Source organism: Desmodus rotundus, chromosome 3 (genome assembly GCF_022682495.2).
Source record: "Desmodus rotundus isolate HL8 chromosome 3, HLdesRot8A.1, whole genome shotgun sequence".
Taxonomy (NCBI): domain Eukaryota; kingdom Metazoa; phylum Chordata; class Mammalia; order Chiroptera; family Phyllostomidae; genus Desmodus; species Desmodus rotundus.
This window is the reverse complement of record NC_071389.1, coordinates 117,900,182-117,918,285: the sequence shown is the minus strand read 5'-3', so window position 1 is coordinate 117,918,285 and position 18,104 is coordinate 117,900,182. Positions and strand designations below refer to the sequence as shown.

General features: G+C 40.8%; 1 protein-coding gene across 2 annotated transcripts; it reads left to right on the top strand.

The window, feature by feature from the left end:
- The first annotated feature begins 96 nt into the window (after window positions 1–96).
- On the top strand, window positions 97–16,240 carry NUDT4 (nudix hydrolase 4). Of its 2 annotated transcripts, none has more exons than XM_024570576.4 (5): window positions 97–578; window positions 9,951–10,061; window positions 11,288–11,332; window positions 13,072–13,159; window positions 13,435–16,240. In XM_024570576.4, exons 1-5 carry the CDS (start codon window positions 480–482, stop codon window positions 13,635–13,637), a joined length of 546 nt encoding a protein of 181 aa, XP_024426344.1. In that variant the 5' UTR covers window positions 97–479; the 3' UTR covers window positions 13,638–16,240. The 2 variants fall into 2 exon arrangements, with proteins under 2 accessions (XP_024426344.1, XP_024426407.1); XM_024570639.4 differs by having other exon boundaries at window positions 98–578; window positions 13,075–13,159.
- Window positions 16,241–18,104: the final 1,864 nt, after the last annotated feature.

Sequence of the window (18,104 nt, the reverse complement as noted above, 5' to 3'; positions counted from 1 at the left end):
GCCGCAACGGTTCCGGCACGCAGGCGCGTTGGCGCGCGCTGGACCCGGAGTGCGGGGGCGGAGCGTGCGCGGACCCACTTAAATAGGGGTGGAGGGGGCGGTGCTGCTACCCAGTCGGTGCCCGTCTCCGCGGCAGAGCGTTCCTGACGCGCTCTTCAGCCTCGCACTTCCAGTGGTGGCGGCGGCGACGACGGGAGGGAGCCGAGGCGAGCGGGCGGTGGGATCCATGGAGTGCGGCGGACGCCCGGGCAGAGGCGGCGCTTCCTCCCCGACACTCGGTCTCCAGTGACCCGCGCTCGCGCCCTGCCTCGCGTCCGAGCGGCAGCCGGCTGCGGGACTGACCGGCTCCTCCCTGCGCCGCCGCCTCGCTTCCCGACACCCTTGCGCCCGACTCGCCCTCGTCCCCACTCCCCGGCGGGGTGGCGGCCGCCGGGCCACCGCAGCGGCGTCCAGAGCAGCAACGGCAAGAGCCCGCCTCTATGATGAAGTTCAAGCCCAACCAGACGCGGACCTACGACCGCGAGGGCTTCAAGAAGCGGGCAGCGTGCCTGTGCTTCCGGAGCGAGCAGGAGGACGAGGTGAGGGAGGCCAGCGCTCACTGTGCCCTCCGCGGGCTCCCCGGAGCAGGCCGGGGCGGTAGGGGTACTTGCCCTACCTCGTCTCTTTTCCCGCCCGACCCTCCGTCTGGTTGCCGAGCAGCGATGGATTAGCCCCCTCCCCGCACCTCCCTTCCCTCCGTCCTCCCTCTCTCCCTCCCTCCTTTCTTTCTCTTAGAAGAGACAAAGGGGCTCGCCCAGCCTAACGTTCTGCAACTGGGACGTCTTGAGGACCGGAGGCCGGGACGCCTCTGGCCCCCGGGAAGGCCCACTGCCATGTAGGTCGCCTGTAGCCATTCACCATCTTAACGTGCGACCTGAGCGTAAGCCAGATTAATCTTGAGTGCTAATGGAGGGAGGGAGTGGAAATGGCGTGAGTGTTGCAGTTCTAGTCTTTCTGCCTCTTACATTTTCTCTCTATATTACAGCAGTTCGCGGCTTCGTATTAAATCTAGGCTGATTTGTCAAACAGTCCCCGTGATTTAAAATAAAAACCCATTCGGTCTAGTTCTCTTAGTCCCACTTTTAAGCAGCTCGTTTAACTCACAAGCACTTGTCATAATTATACTTGTTTTGTTGTTGTTAGAGGGTGTGGGGGGGTGTCTCTTTTTTAAAGTTTTCTGACTGCAGAAAAATGATCAGTGAAAAGTGGAAAAACGCCAGAAGGGTGATGGAGTAGAGGTGGACAACGTTGCCATTTTCAGACAGCAATCTCTAGCTCTTAGAATATCAAAGCTGCTTTGCTGTGTTTGGTTAGACATCTGAAGAGGAGCTTTCTTGTTCTAAGAGCAAGTAGTCAATCTGTAATTTATCTGTCTGCATTGGGTTGATAGTGAGGCCCTTGAGATTTCCCTGGAGAGCAGTTTTTACATATTTTAGTTACATTTACTTAATTTGAAAATTGCTCTTACCGCTTTAAGTTTGCTTAGGGCCATAACAGGCAATTGGTAGCCAAAGAAGATGTTTTAGCATTGCCACTCTTAAAATGATTAGACGGCCAAAAAAAAAAAAAAAAAAGTCTGAGTACCGGGCTAAAGCTGGAGACGGGAATTTAACGGCTTCCTTATTGCTAGGACCTGTAGTTAGGATGAGGGAGTGTGACATAGTGTACACTCAGTTGTTTTTAGCATGCTAACACAACTCAAAGGGCTTCAAAATGGTGCTCTTCCAACTCATGTTTTGTCCCTTTTTTTTTTTTTTTTTTTTTTTTTGATAAGAAACCGAGCTTTTCCGTGATGATCAGTGCTTAGTTGGGGGGGTCTTCATTTTGAAGGAGTTTTCATAAGAAATTGATTGGTCTTTGTAGAGGAAGTGGGCCTGTTTTTAAACATTGACAAAGTAACAAAGTCAACAAGCATTGAGTGCATTGTATTAAAAAAAAAGATTAGAAGGTCTTTGAAGGAAGGGCATGAGGGCAAAGCAATCTTTGAATACAAAAAAATATATATAATAGCCAAAAGCGATCAAGGATCTTATCTGAATGCTCACTATTATGTAATCATATGTGCCCTACTGCCTAAATACGTTTAAATTTGTTCTGTTTAATCCTCTTAGTGCTGGTTTACAGGTGAGGAAACAGTTGCAGGGCAAAAGTACTAATTAATGACATAATTTAAAAGTGGTAGAGTCGGATATCTGGTCCCTGCGCCTGATGCTAGGCTCTTGGCATAGGGCCCAGCCCACAGCAATTGGGTGCACACTATTTGCTGAATGAGGGAGATTTTGTGAGTCTGAGCTTGGAGGCCTTTCTGAAAGTAGTGACTTTGAAGTCTTGCCATATAGTGTGAACTTGGAATTCAGGCTTTGTAAAACACAAGGTCCCAAGGGAAAATATGGGAAATGGGAGGAAATTGAAATGATCTGTATTGTGTGAATGGTAAAGCAAAGTCTGAGAATTTCGGAAGTTGCCTTAGCAGATAAATGAGTTCTTCTTTTGCTGCAAAGTTACTTCTGTAATAAATGCTAAATTACTAGCCTCTAGTTGAATCAAGAGGCTAGTGCCATTAGATGAAGGAAGGAGCGAGATTTGTTAGATAAATCCGTTATGTAAAAACTTCGTAAATCTGATAACCTCTGGGTTGACAAACTCAGTAACTATCAGTTAAGAGAATATGCTCTGAGGGAAGACTCTGAATTCCGTGCAGTGTATAGCCATGTAATGTCCGGTTTAGCACTCCAGGATCATCTTCATTTCTGTAGTTGTGTGTAGCTGGTGGCTCCTTCTGTTCCATGATAACTAGAGAATGAACCTATTAGTTAGCTGTCCTGGACATCTTGGTGTTTTGCTATGAATTTTCCCATTCTGTTGAAATTACTTTGCCAGCTTTCCAAGGATAGGATGCAAACCAGCCTGAACCTAGTATTATCTCTCTTTAGCTAATAGGTGAGATTTCATTCCCTCTGTATTGGGTTAAGAATACCTAGATCCTGGTTGGGAGATTGAAAGGTATGCTTTATTTTATTTATTTTTAGACAGAGGGAAGGGAGGGAGAAAGGGAGAAACATCAATGTGTGATTGCCTCTCATGCGCCCCCTACTGGGGACCTGGCCCACAACCCAGGCATGTGCCCTGACTGGGAATCAAACCAGTGACCCTTTGGTTTGTCGCAGGCTGGTACTTAATCCACTGAGCCACACCAGCCAGGGCTGTATGCTTTATTTTAGGATGAAGTGTTTATAGAATGTAAATTAAAATAAAATAGTAATTACTCTTTGACCTCAAAATGCTCTGCAGTGCAATGATCTGGCTGTTCCTGTACTGAAGGAGTTCTCGGTAGCCCTTACAGGTCGTTGTAACAAGAAATCTGTATTGTTTGGGGGTGGTTTTATGTATTTTCCCATTTTATCTTTTTTTGCCCTGTGAGCTAAATAATAAACATTACCATTTGTATAGTAAGAAATTGGGCAGCAGAAGTAATTTAATCAAGGTCACAGAAGCTGGCAGATCATTTTGAGCCCAGGTTCTTTATTTTCTAAATCTACATGCATTCGATTGTCTTCTCATCAGTTAGTTACTTCTGTGTGGGACCACTTTGGATTTTGGCAGTGGGGGTTCCAGACAAGCCCTCATGCATGCCTCGCAGAGTAGCTGGGATACTGTGTTTGTGCAATGAAAGAGGACACGCATTCATAAAATGTAACCAAAAGTGGATTCCTTTAAATGTATTTGCATGTTTTATAGTTTTAACAGGGATGCAAAGATTTAAAAGTGTCAGCTCCTAAAGAACATATTCTGTAGCAGGAGTTAGAAAAATGACTGATAAAAAGTGATAAAAGTTAGGTGAAAGTGCCATCAGGTGCTCCAGGGGTAAGAGTCAGTGAGTCGTTTGGAGTTGGTTTTCAGTGAGTGGGAAAGGAAGGAGCAAGCATCACAGAGCAAGACTTGGTTGTAGCTGTGGTCCGGCTGGGCTGCAGCTTAGGACAGCATGGGACAAATAGTAGTTGAAAACAGAGCACCTTAAATATGAGCCTGAATTGCTAGGCAAGAAAGGAACTTACAGTTTTAAACAAGTAACATTTAGATTTTAGATATATTCAAGTTTGAGAATGATCTGGCAGCAAAATAGTATAGTGTGCTAAAGAGAGAAACAGAAATGACTTGATCCTGGGTGAGATCCAGGCACAGTTGAGAGTGAGAAACATTGACAAAACAGTCCTAAAAACTGACCTTTTTTTTTTTTTTTTTAAGAGAAAGCAGTTTATTGTTCAGAGGAGCACACAGTATGCTTCCCTGGGCCATGGCTGTGGCGGGTGACCCACAGAAGGGGAAGGAGGCTCACCCTGCACCCAGGGCTGACTTCCATTTTGACTTACTGCTCTAAATAGCTTTTAAATTCCCTGAACCAGGGGCCATATTCTACAGGATCCCCAGTCTGTAACCACGAAGTGTCTGAGTTCTGCGAATTCATGCACTTAAACTAAGGTTTGGTGGGAAAAGTAGAGTTTCAAAACTTACAGAACTCTAAAACCAGAGTTATAATAAACAAAAACAATTCTAATAAGAAATATTAGTGCAGTTAAATCTCTACCAGCATTTTTATGCATAGAATAATCAGGTGGTCCTCCTTTTTTAGAAATATATTATGGGGCTTGTATTTCCTCAGAGATCTAACTAAGTCCTTGAAGATACTTGCTTCAAACAGAGACCACTTTCATCAAAATGAAATAAATATCCAAAGGTAGGCTTTTCGAAACAGGGAGAAGTCACCAACCTCTACGTTTGTGCCTTTATACGTCCCAGACCACTCAAGTAGGCACTTCCTTCAAGGGAAGGCACTTCTAGAATTTGCATCTGCTTTTTCTCTTGGGATATTGGTATATCGCCAAAGCTTAATAATAACAATAGGTGGCTGGTTAGTGGATATAATAACCATCGTTTTAATCTGTGATCTTTTAAAACATCTCTATGCTAGTGGGTGTTTCCAATACACTGCTGGCCCAATTTTGGCTAAATGCCTATGAAATAGTTAACCTGTGGCAGAGGTAGTTGAACCATTCATGTAATCCTACTTCATGATAATGGGGATGAAAGAACAAGCACATGCCAAATAACGCCAAAATAGCTACAGTTCACGAAATCAAACTCTTCGTTCTTGGATTTAGGGATCACTTCCAAAGTTCTCTGGAGAGCTTTGTTTTTCCCGGGAAAGAAGTGTTAATCTGTAGTGGCTAGTTGTTCCAGAGGCAAGCCTTGGCCAAGGGCAATTCTGAGGGTAGAAAGTGAAACACAAAAGGGCAATTTGGGGCCACTTGCTGTAGGGACTAACTATCCCCATGTATCTCCACTCTGAAGACGTAACTGAATTGCATAGAATCTGAACAGCATTTTTAATTTACCTGCTCTTATATCTCCCCAGTGAGAAGGATTTCTTGGGCAATGTAGAGTATAGGATCTATACTATAGATGATTTCAGTTCACAGACTCAAGGCTGTTTCCACTATCACTACTTAAAATGAGAAGTATTTCTATTCCAAATGTTTAAAACATTAGTGTCTAAGAAAAAGACAAGTGTGAGAAATGACCTTTCACCAATGCCAGGTAAATGGTGTGTTATTCTGATAATTATCCACTACATGTGAAGAGAGGTAAGGTCTGGTAGTGTAGTAAGAGGAATGCTTGTATGGAGGTAGTCAGGTTGGATCAGGGAAGTGTCTTCACTTTTCACCACTTAACAGCATTGGCTTTGGGTTTTGAGTGTGATTCAAGTCTAATTCTGCAGTCTGGTTGGTTACTAGCCTCCTTTATATAAATCTTTCCTTTGGTCCCAGCTCTGGCTTACCCAGAACATTGAATGCCTACTTCCATCTCTGCCGTCTTGTCACCAAAGCAACAGACTATCATCTTTGGATGTAGGAGGTCTGACCGGGAAAAGTCCAGACATTGTTAATACAACAAGAATAGTTTGCGTGACATTAATGTAACCTGGCAGCCAAGGAGAGTGGACGGGAATGCACATGCTTGAACAGTAATGACTTCACTATACTAGTCAGTGGGGGCAGTAGACACCGTTGAGTGAGCATGTGTACCGTGTGGCCGTCACATTCAGAATGACTTGAACAAGTAGAGCAATGAATCTGCCTCAAACTTTGTGTTAAGCTTAAACATTGCTCTGCTGAAATGACTTGGATGGTTCAGAAGGCCACAGCTGTGGGCAACTGGTGATTGGCAGCTGCATCATGACAACGCTCCTGCTCATGCACCACATCTTGTGCAGGGTTTTTTGGCAAAACATCAAATCACCCAGGTGACTCAGCCCCCCTACAGCCCAGATTTGGTGCCCTGCAACTTCTGGCTTTTCCCAAAACTAAAATCACCTTTGAAAGGGAAGAGACTTCAGATCGGTGAAAAGATTCAGGAAAATACGACGGAGCAGATGATGGCGATTAGGAGAACTGTGTGAGGTCCCAAGGTGCCTACTTTGAAGGGGACTGAGGCATTATTGTCATATGTACAATGGTTCTTGTATCTTCTTCAGCAAATGTCTCTATTTTTCATATTATGTAGCTGGATACTTCTGGACAGACCTTGTACAAAATCTAATATATTCAGAAAGGTAGCTGAAAAGGAATTTAAAACCTATGAAAGACCATGTGTGGTTCTGTTAGCTGTATATATATAACTGTTGGTATATCTTTACTGAATAAGCTTTTATAGCCCATCTTTGTTACTTCAGTAATGCCATTTTCAAAGCATTAGTTAGCATGCTAAAGCTGTATGATAGATCCCAGTACATTTGGGATGTCCTAGAAATGTTCAGATGGTTTTGCAGGAAGGACTATTGAATGATAATGCTTTGGAATGTGATTCTGGAGCTTTAGGTTCCTCCAGTGTGTTGGAGGGGTTTTAATTGTTCTTGTCTCTGCTTATGCTACTCAGATTCATTTCTTCTGCCCTGGCAGGCCCATGCCATAGTTCTGTCTACTCTTTATCTATGAAGTATATCCCTTGGTTCTTTCTCTTCAGCACCACCCTCCCCTTGCCCTCCACCTCACACACAAATGTGCCATGACCTCATTTGAACTCCAGATTAAGTACTGAAGATGAGTAGACAAGTATTTAATGAGTCATTCTGGTTTTCTAATTGGTACCATCGCAAAAATTTCCTTATCATATCTCTTAAGCTAGTAGTTCAGACATTGATCATTTCTGTATACAGGTATTAATTATTCACTTAAACTGATCATTTTTTGGAAAGATGCATTTCAAGTTAATGGTTTGATCCAATTTAATCATTTTGGAATGTCAGTGCACAGTAAGTTCTTGGTTCCAGCTAAATCATTTGTCCAAAACTTACATAGATCTGTTTTCTTGGGCTTTCTAAATAGTAATTTATGAAGGGAGATATGAACCATGGGGGGGGGGGGCTTCCGTGTCTCTGACTTTGGAAAAGGTTAATGAAGTCCTATAGATAAAGATTTGGTATTAAACTGGAAGCTACAGTGTTTCAGAAAGCAGGTACAGACTATACCTGTACCTCAACATTATTAATGTTGGTTTTTCAACATTATTAATCTTATGTAATTTAGCTCTTGTGTTGGACAAATGGGAATATGACAGTCATCAACCTAGTACATGACACTGAGTTTTATTTTTTCAGGACTCAAACGTTAGGAGTATCTGTGGTTTTGAAACTGCCTATTTAGTAAGCGAAGATGTACTTTGCACTGGCTAGCCTTTATGAAGGTAGTCAAGAAAGTTGCCTACAGAGCACAGAAGTGTGTAGTAGGCGTTTCATCCAGGCAGTAGAAACCGGATTATCCGTAACCCACACCTAGTGACCAGGAAAAAGAGGCCTCCAATTCTGCGGTCAGGACCAGTAGTTACCACTTACTTTTCCCTTGTTGCTCATGTACCTTAAACATTTTTGTTTTTAACTTAAAAAACTTTCATTCATTTGCCAGTCTTGATATAGGGCTGAAGCCTTTGAATACCATAGATTCTTGGCTAGATTTGATTATTCTGGCTCTGTAGTTTACAATTTTAATATGTAAGCCATGTTTGCAAATACTTAAAGCTTAAGTTTAAGACCTTACATTCTATTTTCACCAAAATTGCTATATTTGGACTTGGTGGTACCCTCACCATTAGCCATGAGTACTTCAGCTAAGGCCTTGTCACCATTGTGTTAATTCACAGTGCTTTCTCCTAGATTTCCCACTGTCCTGTCAGTTATCGAAGGAATGATGCCGGTGGGAGCAAGAGAGTCCTGTGCAGATCAGGAATGAGAGAAATAATGTGTGACCCCTTGAGCACTGCTCAGCCATTCTCTGGTGTGTCCACAGGCAAAGGTGTCTCCTTTTTTCAAGTTGAGGTTATGTGCCTGAACAGGGATTAATCACATCGTGCACTTCACACTTTAGAGGTTTTGGGAAGAGCTGGGAATTGCTGAACTACTGTTGGCCTGGAAGTTTCCAAGGGGGAAAGGTTGGGTTCATGGCAGCTTACTCAGGTAGAAGGTGGGTCCTGTGCTGTCTGTGAGCTCCTCAGGCTGGCAGTTCCTCTGGGAGTAGGTGGGGAGCTGGGCAGATGGACCTGCTGGCCTGCATGTCAGAAAGTCAGGACCCACACTGGGGATTAGACTTGGCTCTAAATTGATTGGTTTATCTGGTGAGAACTGTTTACGTTTACTTGAAGGCAATATACGAAGGTAATTTTACAGACATTTTTGTTTGTGTTGTTTAAGGCACCTGTTATCTTCATAAATGTCATTTGGTTATTTATCGTAGACTTTTTCTTTTTAATTTGGGTGAATTTCAGCCGAACCTAGCCCACACATTTTCATTTATAAGATGGATATGGAGTAACTTGTTTCAGTTACTGTTAAAATAGCCTCTGGGATTCTCTGTGATAACAGGTTGGCTTTTTTTTTTTTTTTTTTTTTTTTTAAGTGTTTGCACATTTCGAGCTTAATGCTTTTCTTGATTGGGGTCTGCAGACTTCTTTTGTAAATGACCAGATAACATTTTAGGTTTTCTGGGCCATATAGTCTTTGTCACTACCATTCAACTCTAGTTGTAGCACAGAAACATTCCCAGACAATACGTAAAACATGAATGAGTGTGACTAGACTCTCATAATTTTATTTATGAACACTGAAATTTTAATTTCATGTAGTTTTAAACTATAAAAACCATTTAGAACTCACAGACTGTACAAAAACAGGCAGTAGGCCACAGCTTGGCAACCCTTTGCAAAATCATAAATTAAAGCCGCCTGGTATCAATATGGAGCAACTTTTGCTAATTTACATAGGTTTGGGAAATGAAGGGTGCCTCTTTCTGTCTAACTTTAAGCATAAAGATAACAGGAGTTCTCTATGCACCCAGCTTTGGCTTTATATTAATTTTCCTGTTCCTTTCTCACAGTATCTGCTATCTTCTAAGTGTTCTCACATTATATACATGGAGGAACAGGGTGGCCTGCTATGGTTACATATCCTTAAATTTGCAAGAATGATGTGATCCTGTAACTAAGGAGCAATGAATCTGACCATAAACCTTAGTACATACAGCTTGGGGGCTAATAAGCTAAGTCTCTGCTTTTATTCTTTGTTAATATCTAAGAATTAGAGTTTTACTAATTGAATCTGTAGTTCAAGTGATTTAATTAGGTGAAAATTATTTAGTGAAGAGATTGTGTTATTGTTGAATTCTTAATTCACAGACAGACAGTGTTAACAAAGGTTGTCAACTGCCTTTTTTTGTGTGGTACAATGTGTACCCCCAATAATATGAGTGAAATCTAAAAGTGGGTCAGTGTAGAAGAGATTTGCCATCTTGTGAAGGATTGAGAGTGTTGTTCATATGGATAGTGCTGCGTAGGCCGGCAGTACATGTTTACAGTGGGTCTTGCAGGTCCTGTTGGTGAGCAGCAGTCGGTACCCAGACCAGTGGATTGTCCCGGGAGGAGGAATGGAGCCTGAGGAGGAGCCTGGCGGTGCCGCTGTGAGGGAGGTGTATGAAGAGGTGAGGTGAACAGTAGTTTGTATTTTCTCTTTTCACACAGACTACATCTTGATATTTTACAGGACACACAAATAGGGCATTTGTTACATACACTGAGGAGAAGGCAAGAAAGCAAGTCACATGGGTGATTTTTTCATTGCCTAATTTAACATTTTTAAGCACATGACTATAACTAGTATTTTGCTAAGCAGATATTTCTTCTGCCTGGTAAAATAGAGCTAAAATCAAGGTGGAAGTCCCCCAGAATGGTAGAGCATAGGATTGCATAACAGACAGGAAGTCTGACCAGTGATCGATCGATCTGTAAAAGGATGGCCGCACCCAGAGCATGGTTAGTATCACACTGAGCAAGAACATACAGAGAGACAGACAGTCATGTGCTGTGGTTCTTCCTCAGATGGATAAGAAACAAGTTGCTTTTATTTTACTTGTTTTTTCAGAAAGTTCAATAAAGTGTGGTGTGTGCACACATGCACAAAAGCACCCGTGGCCTGCTTGTCTTCTTACACCTGATGATACATAAGTTGCTTTTACCCACAGGCAAAACTGGATAGACTAAGTACCCTAAACAGTTACTGAACAGCAGTTAGGTGTGAATGGGAAAAGAATGGTACAGCTGTTAATGGGGCATTGGTGTGCAGTCAGGGGGGTTTTATAGAGATAGGTCTTGAAAAATGAGTGGCTCCACGAGGGCAGAACACATTTGAAATAGAGAAAACAAGCATGTGCCAGTCTGTTCAGTTCACATTGTGGATTTGAATGGGGCACCCTGAAGTTCCGATCATTCTTTTACTAGGAGAGCGTAATGAGGACTGCAGTAGAAGGGTAGCATATAGAAGACGTTACACCTGAGCCGTGTGGATAAAGGAAAATAGGATAGGGTATTTATTGTTCATAGAGAAAAGTCTGTTTTCATTCATGAAACTTGTCCCAAATATGTAGAAATTTAATTTTTGGTCAGTCCTGGCCTTTTCTTACAAAATAAATGACAGTAAATCTGATCAACAGGAAATTGTATGCAGAGCAAATGAATTCATAGTTTGTAGCAAACCACAGGTGTGGTGAATCTTAGCGCAGCCCTCATCCCCACCCAGAAGTCACAGAAGGCAGCCTTAGGATGGGAGGGCCTGTTGCCTTTAGATTCAAAAGTTGAAACTAGCCAGAAAGGAATTTTCATATTTGGTTATGGAAAGGTAAAATGTTTGCATTTTATCTTTTTTCAATAGGCTGGAGTCAAAGGAAAATTAGGCAGACTCCTGGGCATATTTGAGGTGAGTTACAAAAGTAATCCTTGGTTTGCTGATTAAGAAAATTAATTATTCCTCCCTAACCAGCCAGATGATCTGGCAGCAGCCTTAAATTAGACATTCCTCTAAAACTATCAGTAAGCAAGTCTTAAGAATCAGGAGGGAGAGTCCTGGTTGAGCTTTTTGCTACAAAGCAAAAGATCACCAATTCTCATAGGACTGTGTGAGGATACAACACTCAGATACATAGAAAAGATGCTAAAAGCATAGAATTCTCCACTGTAAAGTCCCTTATTACTGAATGCAGAATAGAATTTGTGGGGAGGGAATTTTATTATTTTTAAGCATTTTTACAGGAATGTAGAAGTAGTTCAGATTGTACAGCATTTGGTAGAATTGATTCCCAGAATACAATAATTGTTCAAAGTTCTTTGTTTTTTTTAAAGTAAAATTCTTAAGATACTGTTCATACTTTCCCAGAATTCAGCACTTGCTTTACCTAGGTAAATAGCACCATCTCCTGGTTAAACTAAAAAACATTGAGAGTGTTCTGTAATTCTGAGTAGCCAATGGTACAAATAGCACATTTATCAGTATGCCCACAAGATTTTTGAAGAAAACTTCTCACGTTATAAATAAAGCTTATATAATGTGAGATGGTAATAGTATTAAATCCTTACTATTTAATATTTATAGAGGAAATTTTATTTAACATAATAGAATTTGGAGAGAAAATGGTAATCAATGTAACTTTACCCTTTGAACATAAAACAGAAAAGTAGAATTGTCCTACTCGTTCACCCTGCTGATTTCAGTGCATTTGTGAACACAGAATAATAAAGGTATTGCTTGGCCAGGTATAGAGATAACAAATTCTTAAAAATAAGGAACAATAGTATGAGAGATGCCTCTACTTTATTGCTATTCTTATTCCTTCCCAAAAACATACTACACTGTTTAAATGAGTGGATTACTCAGGTTATTTGCGGTGGAAAAAATTAGAGCAGTTATCTGTAGTCTTAGACTATAGATACAGCAAATTAGGCTAACTTTAAGATGAAGGTGAGCCCATTTGTCTTAAGACCAACTTGAGTTTAATTTTGAACCTGGGGCAAGACTGGGTTTCAGTTTTAATATGGATAAAATCAAGTTTGACTACAAGACTTAAAAATAACATCCCGTAATTGAATTGACCCAGGTACTCTCAGCCTTGGCTGTGTGTAGTTCATCTGAAAGCTTTCAAATAGTTAAATAACTGAACTGGTGTCTCAAAAAACCATTCACCCTGGACAGTGTAATGGATGGCCCAGGCTGAGAAGAGGCTCTGCTGTGTGTGTCCGCACACCTGTAAGGGGAGTGTTCTGGACTAGCTGGGAACTGCTGCGCAGGTCCTGAGGAGAGCGGTTTTCCAGAGTGTTGAAAGGCTGTCAGGATTCACTCCAGGGAACAGGACTTTGGAAATGACAGGAGAGCAGTTCTTTTAATATAGATTCCGTTCCAATCTTAAGATTCCCTTTATGATGGTTACTTATCTAGTGGGCAAAAATCAGAGTGCTAAAAGTTTAGTATTGGGAGCTAATTTTACCACTTTAAATGTTTTATATAAAGTCATTTTTCTGCTGGATTATACAACTGAGTATATTTGCCTTGGTTGGCAAATAGGCCATGCTGATCAGCAGTATGTCACAACTGAATTTTCCTCCTCAAAAATATGTACACAGCTAACTCCTGTAGATTAAAATGTTCTCTTTTTTGTATTCAAGCAGAACCAAGACCGAAAGCACAGAACATATGTTTATGTTCTTACTGTCACTGAAATATTAGAAGATTGGGAAGATTCTGTTAATATAGGTAAGTTTCCTTTCCTTTTGCTGTCTGAATCTCGTAATTCAAATAGTGCATACTTGTATCCAATTTGCATCATAAATTATTTTTGTTTACCTTTCTTTTAGAGAAGGGAAGATCAAGATAAATCTCCATTTGAATTATTTTAAAATTCCTCAACATTATTGTTTTCTAAGCCATTCTAAAAAATGGTCATCATTTGTGAAGGAAGAGTGAGGGTATGGCTTACTTTTTATACTTGATTTTATTGTATAGTGACCAATGTCATTCCTGTTTTCTAGGAAGGAAGAGAGAGTGGTTCAAAGTGGAAGATGCCATCAAAGTTCTCCAGTGTCATAAGCCTGTACATGCCGAGTACCTGGAAAAACTAAAGCTGGGCTGTTCTCCGTCCAATGGAAATTCCACGGTCCCTCCTCTTCCAGATAACAACACCTTGTTTGTAACTGCTGCGCAGACCTCTGGCTTGCCATCTAGTATCAGATAGAGGGAAAGGAAGGCCCTCTCCCACCATGTGCAGAATCACGGGGAGAGGCTTCTTTATTTTCTTGGCAAACATCTGAATGACGCTTGCAAACTGTCTGAATTTGCCATGCAAGGTTTTCAAACAATTTGCATGTTTTTCAGATGCTTTCAAAGCTTTTTTTTAATAGTGTAAAATATTTTAATAAGCCAAAGCCATGTGGAATTTTTTTTAGATGCCTTAACTGTGCCCCTGACCCCACCTCACCCTCCCATTATTTTGGTCATCATTTTTTCAGTTTCTCGTCCATTTGGTGTCAGCCTGTGGTTTCTGTGAGATCACCTTGTGCGTGTGTTTGCCTACCACCAAATTCTTTTCTCGTTCCCAGCATTAGTGTAGTCGACAAATCCTTCTGTTGTGGGAATTTACAAAAACCATTCTCGGTATTAAAGAAATCTAACCATCTGAACTTGTTTCATAGGGTCACAATTTTATTTCACAAACTCTGTACCTGGACTATTTCTTCTTCTGTATGGTCCAGTAACTGTTTTGACAAAGGGTCTAATTTGCTATTTTCAAGAATTTGTCACTCATTTGTTTCAGTTTTCACAACTGGTGTTATGTCACTAGCATAACTCCCCTGTTCCTCAATAGCCCTTTAACACAAAATTTTAACTCTGCCAAGTTGGCAATTTTAGGGAGGTACTGTAAGTAAAATGCATGTAGCAAATACAGCATCTTATGAAATTGGTTTCATGGAATTTGAGTTAGCACACCCAGTTGCCAGTTCCCTTTATCCATAATCTCTCTTTACACAGAATGCCTGAGAACCAAATTTTCCTCAATGTAAATTGCTTTTTGAAAATATCAGCTAAACTTGTTGGTTACTAATTACCACACCTAGGTTTGGAGCCTGTGACCTCAAATGCCAGTCAGTGATGACTGCGTCACAATTAAAATGGCCTTCCTGCTGTTTAGCTGGTTCAGACTTAAGATTGTCAGGGCACCTTTAGAATGTGTCATCTCTTACAGATCGTCGATGGGTACTGTTTATCATATAAGTAACTGGGCACTGGAATATACCTGAACTAAGAATTATTTTGTCTTATACTTGTCTTGATACATATTAAAATCAAGAGTCCTATCTAAAATACATAGGTACCTTGTCTGAAACTCCTGTACTCCACCAGACAGACCAGAAATGAGATGAGCGGGAGAACCTTTGAGTAAGATGTGGTTGGGGGAGAAGGGCAAGATCATTCTGTATGTAGACATTAACCTTTTGTAAATATTGTGACTGGTGAACATAAAGTAGAAAGTAAGTGTAGTTACACATTTGTTCTACAGATTGTTAACCTTAAAAAATATAATTGCTGCTAAAAGTAGAGTGCTGTTACACTTAAGGAAATTTGGTGCCACTTTCAAAAATGAGATCTTGTGCCGTAAGTGCAGCTGAACTAGATAAAAACGTTAGTTCACAAATTAATGCTGTCAAAGGAGTGAGCAATTTAACCAGTGACATTTCATTCTAAATTATGTGGTGTGATCAGACGTGACCATCCAGGATTTTTGTATTTTTCTTTGTACAGAGATTATGTATTCAGGGTGTTTTTTAAAAGCACCCTGGCATTTTAAATCCCACAGATTGACACTTTCTATCAGTCTTCAGTGGACTAAGGTTTTTGGTCTCAGTGATCTCTGACGTTTCTTTAAATTACATACCTAACAAAGCAGAGAAACTGGATTGTTTCTGTATATAGGACTGTGTCCACCTGCAATGCTGTCACAAGTACTTGGGGGGAGGGGTATCTTGTACATGATATTCTTAGAGTTAACAATGCATGAACCTGTTTTATAAACTCTTAGACTCTGTATTTGACCTGTAAAATATGTACAGTATTAATGTCAGCCATCTCTTAAAAGTGAGCCTATAAATATTGTTGTATAATTTTCTTTGGTCAGAAACATTTGGACGAAGTAGTGCCACTCAAGTCGGGATTTCTTCAGTGCCAGTTAGCAAACCAACTGTCTTCAGTCTATGCAACGAGCAGAAATCTGTGTAATGCAACAGATTTACAGTTGTTACACTTCGAATTTCAAACCAGGTGTTCTTCACTATTCTTCTGAAACGCAGTCTAGCAAAATTAGAGGAAGGGACCTGAGGATTTATTTCTGTTCAGAGAGTAAGCCTACATTTTCAGGCTCAGCAGATCTACTGCAGATAACAAAAAGTGTCTACTATCTCAACCCTCCAAAGATTACACAGCGTTGGGACTGTCATTTGTGCTGTCTGTGGGGTCGTTGGATAAAGTTAGATGAAATTTCAGTCCTATGTGCCTCCTAAGTAAAACAAGTTTGTAAATTGACTTGCAGACACCAAATAGCAGCTGTTCTGCATGTTGTTGGGGTTTGTTTGTTTTTTGTAAACATGAAATTTTCCAACCAGACGAGTGTCATTGAGTTCTTCGGTGTTGATTCGACAGTTGTATAAAGCAGCAAAACTGAGGGGGCTGGTGATTGTTGTATACGCTTCGAATTGCTTTGCATGGTCTCATTTGAGATAATTGGTGTAAGAATCTTGACTTTTTTTATATTTGGAAACATCAAATAAAAATGGAAATAAATTATCTTTTTTTTTTCCCCCCTTAAACATAAGACCATCTCCAAGTGAAAACCTGTCTGGCATTCCACAGTATCATTTTTCTCCCATTGATGGCACATACGTTATCGCAGTAGTAGTACATTTATACACTTTATGGCCATTACCAGTGGAATTAACTGGGTCACCAATAATATGTTGCCATTACTCTCCCAGTGGCTATTTCCTGTATTAGAGAGTATGATGGTGTACCGCTGTGGTGGTCTTATGTAGCACTGTTCCCCCTCCCAGATGGGGTTTTGTTTAAATTATTTCAATTTTTCAGAGCTCTCAACTTTATTTTGCTATAAGGTGTTACGGATACTTTCTACACTACCATCACTTTAATTGTAGTTTGTCTAAAAGGGTAATTGGCTACAGGTACCCTCTCTGCCATTATATTTCCCCAAAATATTGTTTACCAAAGACCTACTTTACAATCCTTAAGTGAAAGTTCTATTAAAATCTCATATAAATTGTAGGAAAAGATACAGCTTGGCATTTTCCAATGTTTTCACATCACAAAACAAGAGTTCTCTACAGGTCTCTTTAAGAGTTTTTGTAGACAAGTGACAAGACTAAACACTTGTTGAGTTTAAAATATTTTTTTTTTAAATCCTTACCCAAGAATACATGGATTTGCAGAGGGAAGAGAAACACTGGTCCCCTCCTGTATGTGCCCCTATCTGGCTGTCAAACCACAGCCTAGGTGTGTGCTCTCACCAGGGATTGAACCCACAACCTTTTGGTACACAGGAAAACACTCCAGCCAACTGAGCCACCCAGCAAGGCCTTAAAATGTTTTCCTTTTATTGCTCAATTACAGTGGTCCCTCCCATTACTCGCCACCCCCACCTACCTCCACCTTCCACATTCAATCTGCCCCTCCCCCAGGTTTGTCTTTGTCCATGGGTGGTTTATACATGTTCCTTGACTACCTTCCCTGTTTTCCCACTCCCCTTCCCTCTGGTTACTGTCAGTGTGTTTATTTCCATGTCTCTGGTTCTATTTTGCTTGTTTTGTTGATTAGGTTCCACTTACAGGTGAGATCATATGGTATTTGTCTTTTACCACCTAGCTTATTTCACTTAGCATAATGTGAATTGGTTAGAGCTAGAATATTTCTGTGTAGCTGGTTTTGTTTCAGAGTTTCCAGTCAACAGTGTGTCATAAATTCTTAATATCCGCCTCATGCCTGCATTGCACTGACGCTATAGCACAGAACCAAGTTTCCGCCTCAAGGAAATTTAGGGGAGTGAGATACAGGTAGGCATTTGTTTACACATCAGAAGTTCCTGAACCCTGTGGAGGTGACGGCTGATCTGAGAGAGACAAACTTTAAATACTGGTACACTTACAGGCACACAAATTCAAGGTCATGACTAGCTGTGCATTTTGTACATGACTAATGTTAAGCTCTAACTATTAAGCCATTTGGTTGTAACACGTTTCACAAGGGTGTGTGATATTCCACCTTTTTTTTTTAACTGCCACCCACAATAATGTCTTTCAAGCTTTTACACTTAACATGCACCATCTTAAGCAAAATTTTATTTAAAAATATAGTCCACCGCCAAATACTTAACATTTTATATGGAGCTGTAGACCAAATATCAGGTTAAAAACTGATCTCATCCCTGGTGCTAAATTTCCTATTTTCATTACCTTCCTGACTAGTGCCATTTGCTAAATTCTAGGAGTAGAATGAGAAGGCCCTAAGGCCGACTATTATAGCAAAGGCCCAAATTTACTCAAAGGCTCCATGTCTTTTGGCAGAAACTAATCAAATTCCTCCATTCGATGTGATTTCAACCAATTATCCTCAAAGTTACTCTTCCCAATGTATGGAAAAC

Coding starts and splice junctions, on each gene's coding strand:
- NUDT4 (XM_024570576.4), top strand. CDS start 480: ATGATGAAGTTCAAGCCCAACCAGACGCGGACCTACGACCGCGAGGGC. Junction 10,062..11,287: donor TGAGGGAGGTGTATGAAGAG/GTGAGGTGAACA, acceptor TTTTTTCAATAG/GCTGGAGTCAAAGGAAAATT. Junction 11,333..13,071: donor GACTCCTGGGCATATTTGAG/GTGAGTTACAAA, acceptor TTTGTATTCAAG/CAGAACCAAGACCGAAAGCA.